At 42.4% G+C, this 16,307-nt stretch overlaps 1 protein-coding gene across 1 annotated transcript; it reads left to right on the top strand.

Annotated features, from left to right (window-relative positions):
• Positions 1 to 3,763: 3,763 nt before the first annotated feature.
• On the top strand, positions 3,764 to 15,471 carry cacng7b (calcium channel, voltage-dependent, gamma subunit 7b). The gene is made up of 6 exons (XM_080472144.1): positions 3,764 to 4,018; positions 8,852 to 9,047; positions 9,408 to 9,494; positions 10,534 to 10,674; positions 13,495 to 13,640; positions 14,296 to 15,471. Exons 2-6 carry the CDS (start codon positions 8,852 to 8,854, stop codon positions 14,749 to 14,751), a joined length of 1,026 nt encoding a protein of 341 aa, XP_080328270.1. The 5' UTR covers positions 3,764 to 4,018; the 3' UTR covers positions 14,752 to 15,471.
• The last annotated feature ends 836 nt before the right edge of the window (positions 15,472 to 16,307 follow it).

Here is a 16,307-nt window from a genome sequence, read left to right as displayed (position 1 = left end):
CTCACTATCTCAGCAAAGAAAGCCAGTGTGCTTGATTTCCGTCACAGAGGTTTTTGATGAAAGATAAAAACACAACATCCTATGAAATACTGCAGTCAATGAACCTGATGAAGAGAACCTCTTTGCATGCAAACAGTTTTTATAGCTCTAGATTATCAAAGTTATACTTTGCAACTTATTTTCCCTTTACTTTAACTGGAATATTGTGTTGTGTGCGGCTGTGTCTTACCAAACTCGTAACATTCAGCTCTTTACTTACGCAGCAATACAAACTCTCATAGTATGCAAAAAGATACACCGTTTTGACATTTTACCATAAAAAAGGTTTCCTAAATCGTCTATTCCAGCTAATATTTTTGGACCATTTACAACACGTCATCAATAGCGGCACTAAAGTCTCCTGAAATGTCTTTCTCTCTCTGATTGTGTGTGAGTGTCAGCTCTGTTTTCTGCCTTCGTGGCATATTGACTATGAAGTAAGATCAGCTGGTATCCATCTATATAAAAAAATGCATTTGTCAATAAACTAGGCGTCCCATGAAAGCGCTCCGCTGGATTCATGTAACCTGGTTCAACCCCTCGATTTAACGTCACAGCAGTGACTTCAGATGACCCAGTGAGATGCTAAAACAACGCCACGGGGTACAGTGTGACAGTTAATCTAGCCCCCCCCCCCCCCCCCCCCCACACACACACACACACACACACCCCACACCCCACACCCGAGCTTGGCCTCACATGGTTTTCCTCTATTGTTGCTGCTGTAGTTTGAGCTGCATAATTTTTTAGTTCTATCTTTTCTTTCCCCCCTTTTTCTCGAGCAAACCGTGTACTTCAGCTTGTCCACACTGAGAACACCCTTTAACATCCATGGCAGTTTTTTTAAATTATAGTTTTAAAGGAAAATACATCTTAATATTTTATTTCCCTCACGAGATGCTCAGTTGGAGTGAGTGAATATACTTATGATTTTACTGGTATATGCATGAAGCTTTTTGGTGTGTAATGACGTATCCACAGCATTGATTAGGAGTAATTAAAAGTGAGGCTCCCTGGAACTGTTCAATACATGGAAAAAATAATAGCAGTGCTGCCATTAAACACTATCTGAGCGGGCCAGGTGGCTGCAGACATAATGCTTAATAAACGCATCCCAGTGCTCTTATCTCTTCAACCAGCTGGACATTTCACACAGAAACATGTTTCATGACTTTAATGCAGTTGATTTTTCTTTGCCTTCCTTTTGTGTATGCATCACCGACGTTTTATCTATTTGTCATCCTGACATATTTGCTTTAATGCCGATGTGGTTCCCCTTCAGTAAAAGCCTGTTTCAACTCAGTTTGAGTTGAAGTCAAATGCCAGGACACACTTCAGTAAGATAGAAAGATATATGAGGATCAGAAGTAGATGGTACAATAGATTATTCATGTGTCTGTTAGTTTAGTCAATCTATTTTTTTCCGTGCTGGAAAAAAAAAGAAAAAAAAACATCAAAATAAACTTGCTGAAAAAAACATGAATCAACAACTGTGTCTCATTCTGTGATATTGTGTGAAGCTGCTGAGAAACAAACACGCACAGCCTCCCGCTTTGTCTTCTCCACACGCCTCCCTGTCACGCTCGCTCCTTCTTCCTCACTTTCACACATACTCACGCTGAAAAAGTGCAACCTCCAGCATGTGCACACGGTCACACGCGCTCTCACACACGGGGAAGATGCTGACCCCTCTATTTACTGCGCTGCTGGAGTTGTCGAACCAGCAAAACCACCTCTCGGGCATCTCACTTACACCCCCCCCACCCCCCCCACCCCCCCTCCTCTTCTGAGGCAGCGTCACAATTCTTTCTCCTCCTCCTCCTCCTCCTCCTCCTCCTCATCCCATCCACCCCCTCCCAGCCCCTCCAGCATCACGAGGGGACTAATATCCCTGTGGAGATCTGAGTTATAACAAGTTGACCTTCACATTAAAATCTCATCAACTTCTTGTGTCCCTCACCACCTCCCTCCGCCCTTCTCTCTCTACCCTCCATCTCTCTTCCTTTCTGTTTGTCTTTTCTATCTGTTCTGCTCTATAAATGCTTAACTGCATTGTTTTACGTCAATCTCCATAAACTGTGCTGTCAGAATTTATTGTTGTTGCAACAATCTCTTTGAAATAACCCCTGTTGTCTGTTGGTATGCTTATCTTGTCTCAGCGTCAGCATCACTATTATGGTCTGTCTTTACACTAAAAGCTCATATCTCTCTGCTAATACTCTGAACATGTGAGAATGTTATGCAGCAGGAGATATCGAACAGGTCAAATGAGGAATATATTTACTGCTAAACTGATTTTTGTCTTCTAATTGATGTTCACATTTGTGTTTCTTTATGTTTTGATGCGTTTTATATGAATTCATGCAAGATTACAGCAGATAAAAGTAAAATCTGCAGTGGAAGGAGTTACATCAGTATCTCACAGAAAATAAAGCCTGTAGTGACATTATTCTAAAGATAAATCCCATCGACACAATGTAAAACTCTTATCACAACCTTCTCCCCCATCTTGGCATCATCTGCCTTTGTGTAACTGAGCCTCCAACACTCACTGGTTGGAGTTGTGTGTGCATTCCATCACTCGCTGTCACGATGGCACAAACTCATCCTTCTCCTTGCACGCTTTTCTCTTTTTCTCTCTATCTCCATCCTCCTCTGCTCCAATCTTGCTTCAATCTCTCCATCACTTCCCCCTCTCTTCTCAAACTCTCTCTCCAGCTCGCTCATGCCCTGAGGTCAGAGTGTGCTGTAGACTATTGATATCGTTACTAAAAATATAGGATTTCTCCACCAGGCAGCTAAAAATAGAGTAAGGGACACGGACCACAGGAGACAACGGAGGACAGAACAGGAAGAGAGGGAGGGAGATGAGAGAGGTTTCTAGCTGTCTACACTTACTGGTATGCAGTTGTACTTATGATGTGGGGTCAAATGAAAGTGCTTGACCACTTGTCAAAAACTGTCGACATCAAAAACACAAATCTTTTTTTTTAAACTTATTTTTCATTTTCTTGACTGAAAATCTGTTAAATCCACAGAAAAGTTAGCATCCTGCTTCTCCTGCATATTTGGATTGATATTAATGCATGTCTTTATATTTATTATACACGTAAGATATATTACATAAGATATGTATATGCATCGTTGCATATTATGTAGGCATGTCTCAAAATAGAGTAACTTTGACAAGTTAACGGTTTTGTCAGTTATTTCAACAGTCCCTGAATATAAACTGAAGAGATTCAAGCATTCTTAGGATTTTATTGTGATTTTTCAATAAAATAAGAAAATATGGTTGATCCTGTAAAATATATTGTACTTTTTAATGTCCACGACGTCTAAAGTCCAATCTGAAAAGGTTTGTAAAATCTCAGTGTTGTGTGATTGATCAAAAACATAAACTAAATTCAGCTGTTTCAACCAAATTAGGAAAAACGTATCTTAGCCATTATGTTGTTATTGTTTGAGATTTTTTTAAAGTGAGGAAAAATATACTGCATATATTAACTTCTAACATTTATTTGCTCACATCCAAAACATAATCAGAGAAGAAAAATATGAATGTGTTGTTATAGTCTGGTTCGACACGACTCTCGCTCGCTCTCTCTCTCTCTCTCGCTCTCTCTCTCTCTCGCTCTCTCTCTCTCTCTCTCTCGCTCTCTCTCTCTCTCTCTCTCTCTCTCTCTCTCTGTTTCTCTCTCTCTCTCTCCCTCTCTCTCTCTCTACAGTAAGTCTCTCTTGTAGCCAAAGTAGCTTGCTGAACTGATCCACCGCAGTGCCTGGGACAGATTGAGTAAAAGAGAGTGAGGGATTTAGAGGATGGGTAACGGGGCTTAAGGAGAAACACACCGAATAGAGAGAGGGGGGAGAGAGTGTCAGGGAAGAGAGAGAGAGCGAGAAAGAGAGACCAAAATCCAGCAAGCCTCCCTGGTGTGAGGTTTCTTGGCTCCTGACGTGTGCGCACGACTCTCGTGTCAGGGTGAGTATTATTTTCTTCCTCTTCACATATCTGCAGTTGTGCTTGTTGTTTGTTTGTTTGTTTTTTCAAGCCGTGAAAGAAATGGTGACGCCTTTTTTTTTTTTTTTTTTTACAGCCTGACTCATTCATTTAAAGATGTGCGTTCATGTGTTTGGTGACAGCTGTGAGGAGAAAAAAAAAAAACGGGCTGATTTCATGACGCGTCCTCTCCGGCTTCAACCTAGGGCGCAAAGAAAAAGGGATTGTTACCTGACGAGTCCTGGGTTTTTTTCATCCCCAATGAGTGGCTCACATGTTCGCTTGCTCTGTGTTTATCATCTCCAAACTCCGCGTGTGTGTAAGAGTGTGTGTCAGCCGGAGGGGGGTGTTTCTAAACAAGCCTGCGCCGCTGCTTACAGATCCTCCGTTTACATGCGTAACTCCATGTTTCCCTGAGTGCGGGAGCTGCGGTGAGTTTAGTCAGGAGAGTGTGGCTGCGCTGTTTCAGAAATCACGAGCAAACCCGCCCATTGAGTCATGTCTTCAGCGTTTAGTCCTCATGAAGTCATTTGTTTCCCTCTGAGTGGTTTCATCGATTTTTCTCTGGTTCATTTTATTTTATTTTTTATTTTTTTATTTTGAGACGAGAAACAGTCAAGGTTGGTTAGTTTAGCACACCTTATTAGGCGCATCCCCGTCGTGCGCATCCATGTGGGATACTCCTTCCATGTTTTTTGGGCCAAGGTCTTTCCTTGTGGTAACCTACATCCTCTCCATACACTCCTGTCTTTTCTGCGTAAAAAAAAAAACTCTGCAAACATACTTCCAGCCTCTTCTGCCTCGGTTTTCTCCTCTTTGTCCTGCATGCTCTCAGCCACACATCCTCCCCTCGCATTGCTTCCTCTTTTCTCTTGGTGTCTCTCTTTCCTGAGAGGCTTGAAGGTGATGTCAGGCTGTAGATTGTGACAGATTAGAGTGAATTAAATGTTTTGTCTCCCTTGTGGCTCCTATCTAACCAATTCAACAGGCTCATTACTTTGTGGATGGAAGAGCCAAGGGGGCTGTCTCAAAGCACTAAAATGGGATTGTTATCACAAATCTAAAAGGGAAACTGAATTCCCCCCTTTTCTTCTTTGCACTTAATCCCAATGCTAAATTATGGCACGGGGTGAAGAGAACATGTAAAGACATAAATTGCTGCATGTTGGTTGTGTTGTCAGTGAATGCTGGGTGCTGTCCATGGTGCTGAACCAGTCCAGGAGAGCCACTCAGACACGTCCACTCATTTCTGCAGAGTTGCAACTTCAATTGATTCACACTCGTTTCTGACCACTTTGGCACATCCTCCAGCTGCTGGGAGGTGTGATTGTTCATTTCTGAGCCTCTCTCTCTCTCCTGGTCATCTTTATAACTCATCCATCTGTGCTTCCAGTCATGCGATGTCACTTTATTGAGTTCTTCACAATGAAGTCTCACAGGCTCAGACTGCCGTCCTTCAGTTCGGAGTCTTTCTGGACCTGCCATATGACCCCCAGCCTCTGGTTAGAGAAGAAACTGAACAGGTCATTAATTGCAATACTTGGAAGTGTGACGTTACAACCCGAGGGTGTTGTTCACCATCCGCCCATCCTTTCATCCATCCATCCATCTATCCATCCATAGACACCGACAGCCACATTCACACAATGTAAGCAATTTAGGCAATTTCAAGTTTTTTTAAACTTTTGTACTTTTTCCATTCAGGGCTCATCAGCAATTTATAGCATTTACATATAAATGTCAATAGTAAAAGTGATTCAAATATTAAATATTTTGCCATTAAGAACTCAAAATGTTTCTTAAATAGGACAACTGTTTACACCATTATAAAAAAATCTTTGGAAACACTGTTGCCAAATTAGCTTCACTGTACATCCTGCAGTATTATTGGTGTTGTGTTTTTATAGATTTGTGCCATACATAATGTTTCTAACTAACAGGTATTCTACAAAAACAGCACATATCTCAATGTTTACCTCAACTATGTAACAGGCTATTCTCATAAATGTCTGCTTTAGAATTGGAAGAAACGTGGAAGTTACTAAATATTGTAACTTGTCCGATCAAGAGTTAAGAACACAACTGCAGGAAGATGACAAGAATTACACACATTTCTCAGTTGTGCTCTTGTGTGTCAGAGGATGCTGACAATTTGCATCCTGCCTCTTGTAAAGCTTGTAACATTTCTTTTGATCACACTGGCTTTACATCATCCGGGTAGACTGTTTGTTTGGCTGGATTTTCCTGTGGACGGTTGTCGGCTCCATCAGTAACTTCATTTGCTTCTTTCACTCTTTTGAATTCCCAAACTTGTAACTCCTCAGAAGATCTTTATGCCTGCTGTGCAGCCTTAAGCGCCAATCCGCTCTCTTCTCACACATCATTCCTGTGCGTTGCTTATGAAAGAAGCTCCATTCACCCCACTGCTGCACAGAAACCGAACTAACTTCTACCCCGGTCACATCTTCTACAATAGCTGTTCAGATAGGATGAGGCCAAGCTTAATCTTTAAGAGTTTATTCCCCAGTAGAATAACTGTCTCTTTTATAAGTCTACTCATCAAAGACTCAAAGGTTTGTCATTCAGAGAAAGAGCAGAATAGTAAAGCGTGCCATGCTTTAGTCATTAATTTGACTTTAATTTTATGCAGCCAGTGCATTCAAACGAGCCTGATAAATGACTAATCTTAAATTAGTTAGTTGATGTGTTTTACTATAGTATTTCATGTCCAACTATGTTTAAATTAGGCAGATTATGTTAATAAAACCCTATAATCTTCCATACACCAGGTCAGGATTTACAAGAAACCATGCAAGAAATCACCAGAAAAGAAATACAATGCTTAAATAAATGAAAGTTATACTACATCTATGCAAAAAAAAACAAACAAAAAAAAAACCCATCTGGGGAACAGTGTTAATATGCAGAAGAAAAGACACAAATCTTTTCAAACTTGGAAGCAGCTGTGCTACACTTGAAGAAACACATGCCTGATTTCACTCCTCTCAGCAACTGAAAGAACAACAGGGTCACATTTCAGTTGCATGATCACAAAAAACTGCATCCTTTCAGAGAGAGAGAGACACAATCCCTGTTTCACCAAATATCAATTCTGCTTTGTCAGTGAGGCTTCTACTTCTACTACAGTAATTGCTTTATTCTGATACGGCTCAGAATGTGCACAGCGCAGTGCGGTAATGATGTGCCAATGTTTCCACTGTAAACATTGGCACACTACAGTGGTTTTTAGTTGCTAAGGGTCAAATGCAGATGTGTGTACCTAATGCTTCATAGCCGCAGCTGGGCTCTTCCCCACAGTTATCACTGTCACATTTAATTTCAAATGACTTAAGTGTACTTTAGGCCACCGAGCCTGCAAGACACGATGTGGACGTCATCATATCAACACACAGACGAGACAAATCTACAGCCACCGACAGATCGAGTCATCGGGAGCTCCTGAATCTCAGAACAAATGTTGAAGACCTTCAATAGTTTATTAGAAACCAGCAGGCTGTTTAACAGGGAAAATAGCTGTTATTTTATTCCCTATGGACTCCAACAGCATTTCAGTATAAAATGTTACAATATGAAAAATATAAGAAAGTATGAGATTATAATTAAATTCACTACTTGGTGTGAGGCACAATCCTAACTATAAACTTTGTGTGGATATTCCTCCTAACAATCTGGAGGTCGTCAGTCCTTTTTCAGGTTTTTCATGCCTTATGCAGGATGTAGCCTGTGAAGTAAACCGCAGGGCAAAAGGAATGTTTCTGCACCTTTTTTTCTTGTTTGGCTCACAGTCTTTCTGTTCTTGTAGTGGGAGAACAATAAAAGTAACATTAACAGTTTTTAGGAGAAAATTAAGCAGAAATCATGAATACAAAGGGAGCACAATTATAATTCTATTTAAAAAGGGCAATATCACTAATATTACCATCTTTCAAAATGCGTACATGTAACCACCTTGTCTGGAAATAAACAGCACAAACATGAAATCGTAACACGGGAACTTTAATGATATGAGTAGAGACAATACTTTATTTGCATTATAGTAAAGTATGCATGGAGCCTGCCATTATTACTCATGATGTACAACATAACTCAGCAAAATGACCCATAATCACATTAGAAAAAAAATTAAGGCTGCTCTGTGTTTCCTGTGTGTACTTGTACTCCTTGACTCATCAAGGTGATGATACTGTCCAAACTGAGCAGAGGCCCAGGGGCTGCACACACACACACACACACACACACACACACACACACACACACACACACACACACACACACACACACACACACACACACACACACACACACACACACACACACACACACACACACACACACACACACAAACACAGAGAACCATGGATCCATAGAGACAGGAGGCTCCGAGGATTTGCAGCGACCTCCTTCCTCCTTCCCAGTCAACCAGAACTAAGTCACAGAAAGACCATGTTTGAGTCACACAAGACCTCTGTTCTTGTTTATCATTTGTGCGTGCGTGCGTGCGTGCGTGCGTGCGTGCGTGCGTGCGTGCGTGTGTAAATTAATTGGTGAAGTCATCATCTGTTTCTTTGGCTCCTCTTTGACCTTTCGTAAGATTGGTTCCCTGTGAATTTATCACTAAGCAAATGTTAGCAGATGTTAGCCACAAGCTATTTTCATGTGCCCCCCCCACGTGTGTGCATCACATGCCTGTCTCAGTGTTGCACCATCTGTAACGGCCTCCCATCCACATTTCCTCACACTCCATTTTCCAGGTTTGATTCCCTGATCCCTTCACTGTCTCCCTGTGCCCTGCAGATGAGTTCCTGCAGCAGCCGTGCGCTGACCATCCTGTCCACGGTGTTTGGAGCCTGTGGGCTGCTGCTGGTGGGGGTGGCCGTGTCCACAGACTACTGGCTCATAATGGTGGAGGGAATCATCCTGCAGCAGAACCAGAGCATGGAGGTGAAGATGGCGCTGCATTCAGGCCTCTGGAGAGTTTGCTTTGTGGCTGGTAGGTACAGTAGATATAACCGGATCTGAGGATGAGTTTACAGTGGGAAGACAACTGCAAGAGTTTCATACATGCTCAAAAATATAAAATACTGATGGATGTGCCTGCATGTGTACAAGTCATCATCCATTAAAAAAACACAGAAATAGAACAGACCAGCATGATGAGAGAGCAGGGGGTGAATACAGCAAAGCTTCAGGCCTTTGGGATCATAGCTGTCACAAAGCATGACTATTACCTGTGAGCAGGACCGCAGAGACCCTCGTGCTTTTTGGGGATTTGTAATGTTTCTTCATGCATCACTGACCCTGATCCGAGAAGTAAACAGCAATATTCTCAATTTCCTGTGTTTCTTCACAGGATCGGAAAACGGGAGATGTGTTGCATCAGAGTATTTCACCGAACCTGAAATAGAGATCACCACTGAAAACACTGCAAATATACTGAGTGAGTAAAACAGCAGTGACCGTCCACATCAGACTCTGCAGCTGCGTCCCCCTGCTGACCGATTGTGGGAACTGAAACTAAAGCAAACTATTACAGCAGGTCAGGAGATCATTCAGTGAGATGAAAGACTCAAAGCTTAATTACTTCAGAGAACTTCATTATTTAGGATCAAAAATTCTTTCAACCTTTTGAGGCATGGAAAATTATTTTAGCTCTGGTTTCCTGAACAATATTTAATTACTCCTGTGTAACAATTCTCTTAAAAATATATCACATTAGTGAACCTCTGCACATCTTTACATCTCTTACGTCTGTCCGGAAAGATTCTCTTCTACACAGCCATGTTACAGACGTCTGATCAAATGGTCCTTTTGTCTCTTTTTTGTTGTTTGTTTTTTAGATTTGTTGTTGCCGTCACATTCAAAACTCACTCATGTTTTCTAATGCCTCAGTTTCAAGGTTGTTTATGCTGTATTGAAAATAAAATGGGACTTTATGGCATCGGAGAATCATTGAAGTCCATTTTCTTTCCCATTTTTGCATTTAACAAAGTGTTTGTGAGATTTTGTAATCAGGGCTTTGCTGCAGGGCTTTTCAGATATTCAGGCAGGTGAGAAGTATCACTTCATGTTAAAATAACTCAGTTGCTTTATTTCATTGTTGCTCCTCAGCCATTGGTTGTTTTATAACCATGGGTTGTAAAACAATGCACAGCTTCAGAGGAGGTACAACTGGGAAACTGTCTGGGGGTCTGGATCTGTTCCAATCATAATTTTTGTCTTTTAATAGATGACAAAAGAATCATAATATAAACAACTCCCGTCAGTGAAAACTCTTTTTCCCATGGTCAAAAAGACACTGTCAATGAGAAATCAACCACATCTTCCATAGCACAGTCGGATACGTCTGTTTTATTCACCTGACAGTTTCTTTTTGCTCTCACCAAGACCAATAAAGGAATTTGTGGCTTCATCAGTCACCAGCGGTTTAAGGACACTTTCCATGTGCTGAGTTTAACCCTGAGCTCTCCTCCCCACAGAGATGGTGCGTACAGCCACGCCCTTCCCCATGGTGTCGCTGCTCTTCGTCTTCACCGCTTTTGTCATCAGCAACATCGGACACATCCGGCCTCAGCGCACAATCCTGGCCTTCGTGTCCGGCATCTTCTTCATCCTCTCAGGTGGGATCCATTACTCATGTCCGGCTGTCACTCTGTGATTGATTACAGCAGCCTGGCGTGTCCTGTGTCACACATGGAGACACTCCATCATGGCTCTATTTTTGGTGTGAAGCACAGGTGTGTAGGTTGTCATCGGAAAAGGAAACAGGATTCAATCTTAAACTTTCTCCCTCCCGTTTGAGACTTTTCTCTTTCTTTTAACTTTGTTTAGTATGAAATAGAGTTCTCGATGATATAGAGTCTCAGTTCCTCCGTTATCATGTAATGTGAATTTGTTTACTGAGCAATAAATGAAAACCAGGAATGAGTCTCAACGTCGGGGCTTTTCTATGTAAAGTGTACATGTTTTCGATGTGCGTGTGTGGGTTTATATCCAAGTGCTTTAGTTTCCTCAACGCAATCCAAAAGGCAGGCAGGTATGTTAGATGAATTAGTGTCTCTAAAATTGACCACAGGTTTGAATGTTTGTGTGTGAGTGTTCCTCTTCCTCCTGAAAAGGTCTGGTGACCTTCCGGTCCAGTGTTTGGTGAAACTGAATTCAGCCCACTGCGACCATGAGTTGGACAAATGAGGCTCCATCTTCACACATCATCAGCAGGTTTTCCAGCTGAATTCCCTCATTAGTGCAGTTGACCTTCTTGAACAGCAGATGGCTCTAATGCTCCCATTTCTGGAGCTTGGTGCGCAGAGGAAGGACTAATGGGATCCTAATTTGAGCTCATGTCTTCTGATGTTCTTTTTGCTTGATACTTTTGAGGAGGAAGCATCACTGCCGAGTTCAGAGGAGCATCAAACGCAGTCTGATACTCCAGCTCTGACCTGCTATTGCAGGGACCCGGTGATGAAGGGTGTCGCTGAATAATAAGTGTTATGTAATGGAGGTTACATAATGTTTATAGCCTCTGCTGGAAGTGTCGCAGTGTTTTACTTTACACGGTATTTTGATAATAGGGTGATAATAAGGGGCAAGTGTATCAAATTGCTTCTCGGCAGCCTTTCATTCTCCTGCGCTAAGCCTCTCTCTGCCTCCCTCCTCCTCCTGCCTGACACACACACACGCACACACACACACACACACACACACACACACACACACACACACACACACACACACACACACACACACACACACACACACACACACACACACACACACACACACACACACACACACACACACACACACACACACATACTTCTTCGTCCCATTTCCTTCTCTTTCATTGAGGGCGTTTCAGTCGAGTCATTGTGGTTGTGGTGGTCTGTGTGGATTGTTAGAGGTATTCCACTTGGTATCCCTCATGAAGTGCCGTGGTAAATATTGCAGTTTGGGTCTGCAGGCTTGGTGCAGTGATACCACGTACGGGTTAATGTTGCTGAATTCAAGTCAGATGGATAAACGTTCCATGGAAGCGCAGCAGCTTAAACTGGTTTAGATGCAGATGTTGCTCTCTCTCTCTCTCTCTCTCTCTCTCTCTCTCTCTCTCTCTCTTAATGTGAATTTCTCTTTCTCTCTTGTTCCAACAAACACACCACAGACATCTTGCTTATCCCTGTGCATTTGCAGAATTTACACCCATTTTGGTTTCCTCTTTGTTTTACATGCAGCACTTCTCCCTGACTTCGAGTTGCTCTCTCTGCGTGTGTGTGTGTATGTGTGTGTGTGTGTGTGTGTGTGTGTGTGTGTGTGTGTGTGTGTGTGTGTGTGTGTGTGTGTGTGTGTGTGTGTGTGTGTGTGTGTGTGTGTGTTTCCTTGGGCTCCTTGGCGTTACTTAGATAAAGATGTACTTCCTTTGCAGGATTGACAGCAGCATGGTTTCCGCATTTTCCATGCTTTACAATTTTAAATTTACAACAAAACCTCTCAAACCAACCACTCACGTGAAGGGCATGAGCACCTGACAGCCCTGCAGTACATTTGAATGTTGCAGTGGAGGCTAAAAATATTCATATTCAGTGCTTACAGCATGCATCATTCTTTGAATACTGATTCCTTGGTACTGGCCATATGTTGTGTCTCATACATTTAACATTTCCAGAGCATGCAGAGAGCATGCAAGTGTTCCTTGAAGAAAGCTGGGTTTAAATGTTGAATGGGTTGCTGCTTGGAGTTGAAGGTCGTTCTTAGCTTCTGATGTCACTCTCCTGAATTGTCACTTCAAAACCCTTTTTTTTTCACACTATAGAAACATGTGAACACACGTGACAATGCAGATTTGTTTTTTTTCTGGCATTACCACTCTTTTTCAAGGATTTATTTATAAACTAACCTTTCAAAGGAAAGTTTGAAGTTGAAGATGTGCCTTTTAAAATGTATTTCTGACGCCTCACAACATTGAAGCATTGCAGTTTAATCACTTTATATCATATTATATATGATCATATTTTGACACTGAAAGCACATACTATAGTTTATACTGTAAAAGCATGGCGGTCTCATGTTATTTGCTCGTTTCATAAAAATAAAACAAATTAAATATCAACATGTTTTATTACCACGAAAAGTTGGATGGGTGGATGGATGGATGGATGGATGGATGGATGGATGGATGGATGAAGACATTTTCTAACAGTTCTGGCAGATTTTCCTTTCGTTATGAGTCTTTTTCACTGTTTCTTTCCTCTCACCCTCATGTCTTTATTAATCTTTGCTTTTCGGAAGCAGATCTATTGGCAGGATTTCTCCACATCTGTCATTTCCTCTGGACCCACTGGTGCAGCTGCTGGGATGACTTTATAAGAGACACTTTCACTCTCTCGCTTGGATCCGAGTCCATTTCCTTCCCTGACACTCTGTCACTGTTAATGTGCCATGTGCAGGCCTCAGTCTGGTCGTGGGCCTGGTGCTCTACATCTCCAGTATTAATGACGAGGTGATGAACCGGCCCCGGGAGCCTGAGCAGTTCTTCAATTATCACTACGGCTGGTCCTTCGCATTTGCTGCCTCTTCATTCTTACTCAAAGAGGTCAGTCTGGTGTCGGCGTATAGATGCATGTGTATGTGACGGAAATCATGAGGAAGATATTGTGTATGCATTGCATGTATATCCTTTACCACACAGAAAGTATTTCGACATCTGCACAGGTTTGAAGACCATTGCTGTATTGATGTACAGTGTGATGAGCTGTCAGGGATTATGGTGGAGAACTGCAGGGTTTATGTGCATCTTTCCTTGTGTGTGAATCCGTGCATGGGGCAGTTTCCTGTGAGTTCTCAGCTCATCCCCTCCGCCCTCTCCCTTTTCTTCTGCGTCTCTCCCATCATGAGCAGCACTGCTCATAATGTGGTGCAGTGGACACTTCAGTGTAAACTGTGTGCTCCAGTTTCTCCTCATCCTCTCTTTTCCCCGTGTTCTTACTCATTCCTGTTGCTTTTTGTTTAATCTTTAGATTACGATTTTCAAAACACAGCATCTGGAGACCTTTTCTCTGAAAAACCTTTTCTGCATCTCCTTTGTTTGTCGCTTTCAATCTAATTTTCACAGCCACTTCTTGGTATTTCTTTGAAATTTGATTTTGTCTTTGAATCCAATTTTTATAATGAAATGTCTCTGTCCTTGTCACATTTAATCTGCCTTCATCTCTTTGCCCACCGCTTTCTCTTCTCACTTCCTCTCTCAGGGGGCCGGTGTGATGTCAGTCTATCTGTTCATGAAGCGTTATGCAGAGGAAGAGATGTACCGCCCCCACCCTGCACTCTACCGCCCCCGTCTGTCCGAGAGCAGTGACTATAGTGGCCAATTTCTGCACCCAGAGTCTTCCTGGCCTCCGCCGAAGCGAGGTCGCAGCACGTCAGAGGCCTCCAGCGATATCTCCATCCAGCTCAACCAGACACCACCAGTGCCGTCAAAGACCAACCTCCAAGCGATGGGCCCGGGCAGCCCCCCCTCTGGCTCCTCCTCTGTGGGGAGCTACCCAATGCCCCAGCAGTCCGTTGGCTATCCCACAACACACACCCTGACCCGGTCACACTCCTCACATCCCCAAGGCCAAGCGCTCCCCATGGCCATGCCGCCATCGCCTGTACCTCCCCCTCACTATCACACACACGTGCACATGAGTGCCTCCCCCTGTTAGGACGAGGGAGCTTCACGGTGGAAAGGAGAGACATGGACTCCTCATAATCATTTATTATGTACATTTAGATGTGGATGGCAATAAATGCTGAGCTTGGATCGGAGATCAAGTTAGACGGAGAGGAGGGAGAGGCGTGCAAGCATCAAAAATGTAGCTTTGAAACGACAACGACAGTTTTGAAGGCTGATTTAGGATTTTACAGAACTACTTTAAACTGTGACGAACTGGCAAGATACAAACACAAAAGAGTATGAGAAATGAAAAGGAGAAATTCAGTTTGGCATCAGAGGAAAGGGGGAAAAGGTGTTTCCTGGAAAGACTGAGGAGGTTAGGCTGAGTGACAGAGGAGATACCAGGGAGAGAGAGTGAGGCAGGGGGTGCGAGGTGCTGCGGCATTACATGAAGATACTGCAGTGCTGCGGGAAATTTGTATGCACTTAGAAATGTACAGTGCAAAACACAGTGATCACAAAGACTGAGAATGCACATAGTTTTATACATACATGATTCATGCCAATACATGAACTATGTACCTTTTTACCAAATGGTAAATGTGGTTTATTATATTCTTGTCTTCTCTGAATTTATTACATCATCAATCCAGTTTCATAACACACAGTGTCGAGATAGTATAATCAATATTATTAATTCAAATTATTAGTTAACAATAAAATAAGTGTGAAATGCAAAAAACTGGATATGAATGTTGTTAACCTTTGTAAAAAAAAAAAAAAAAACACACACATGGAGGTGGATGATGTAATGAAATATCATGAGGAAAATACAACTTTTACATATTTGCGGATTTGTTTAAGATTTCTTGTACATACTTGCACAGGAGGACTTCTGTTGAAAATTGTAAATGAAGCTTTGGCACAAATCACATGAAGACAGCGTGCGACACCTTTGATGCTTAGGACGAAAACTCTGCAACAGGCGGACCGACCATCCAACAACACACCCTGTGGATGCAGCTGCTGTGAAGCAGGAACCGCCCAGTTATGAGACAGAGGTGTGACGCCCTCTACTGGCCACTGTCCTGCACTGACCCCCGGACCTGCAGAGGGGGTCTCTGCCTTGCTACTTTTTCATGCACTCCTCCATCTTCACTGACCTGCACTGAGGGTCAGTGCCTGGGGCAGCACAGATGGTTGAAGCTGTTGTCCGTCCAGAGCTGTAAGTTATGGCAAATTCAGGAAATGTCAGAAGTGATAAGACATGCTCATCTGAACTGCATAAGCGGGATATACATATATATATATAAATATATACTGGTTAGAAATACTTTAAAAGCACTTTTGCTACTGATATATCTGAAAAACCCACATGATGAAAGTATTTAATTGCATTTGCACTTACTGCTGAAGGAAAACACCACTGTTGGTGACGTGGGTCCTCTGTCAGTCTTTCCAATAAATGATCACGTTAGTTTATTCATTTTCATTTCAATATATTGGACAACGGGTAGTGGCAGTTTGTCACTGGTATCAGATGTTGTAAACATGAATCAGAAATTAAGTTCAGACAAAAATATTGAGGTTGTAAAATAGTATATG

Source organism: Lipophrys pholis (assembly GCF_963383615.2).
Source record: "Lipophrys pholis genome assembly, chromosome: 9".
Lineage (NCBI taxonomy): Eukaryota > Metazoa > Chordata > Actinopteri > Blenniiformes > Blenniidae > Lipophrys > Lipophrys pholis.
The sequence above is the reverse complement of the archived record's forward strand: the minus strand, read 5'-3'. Positions and strand labels throughout refer to the sequence as shown.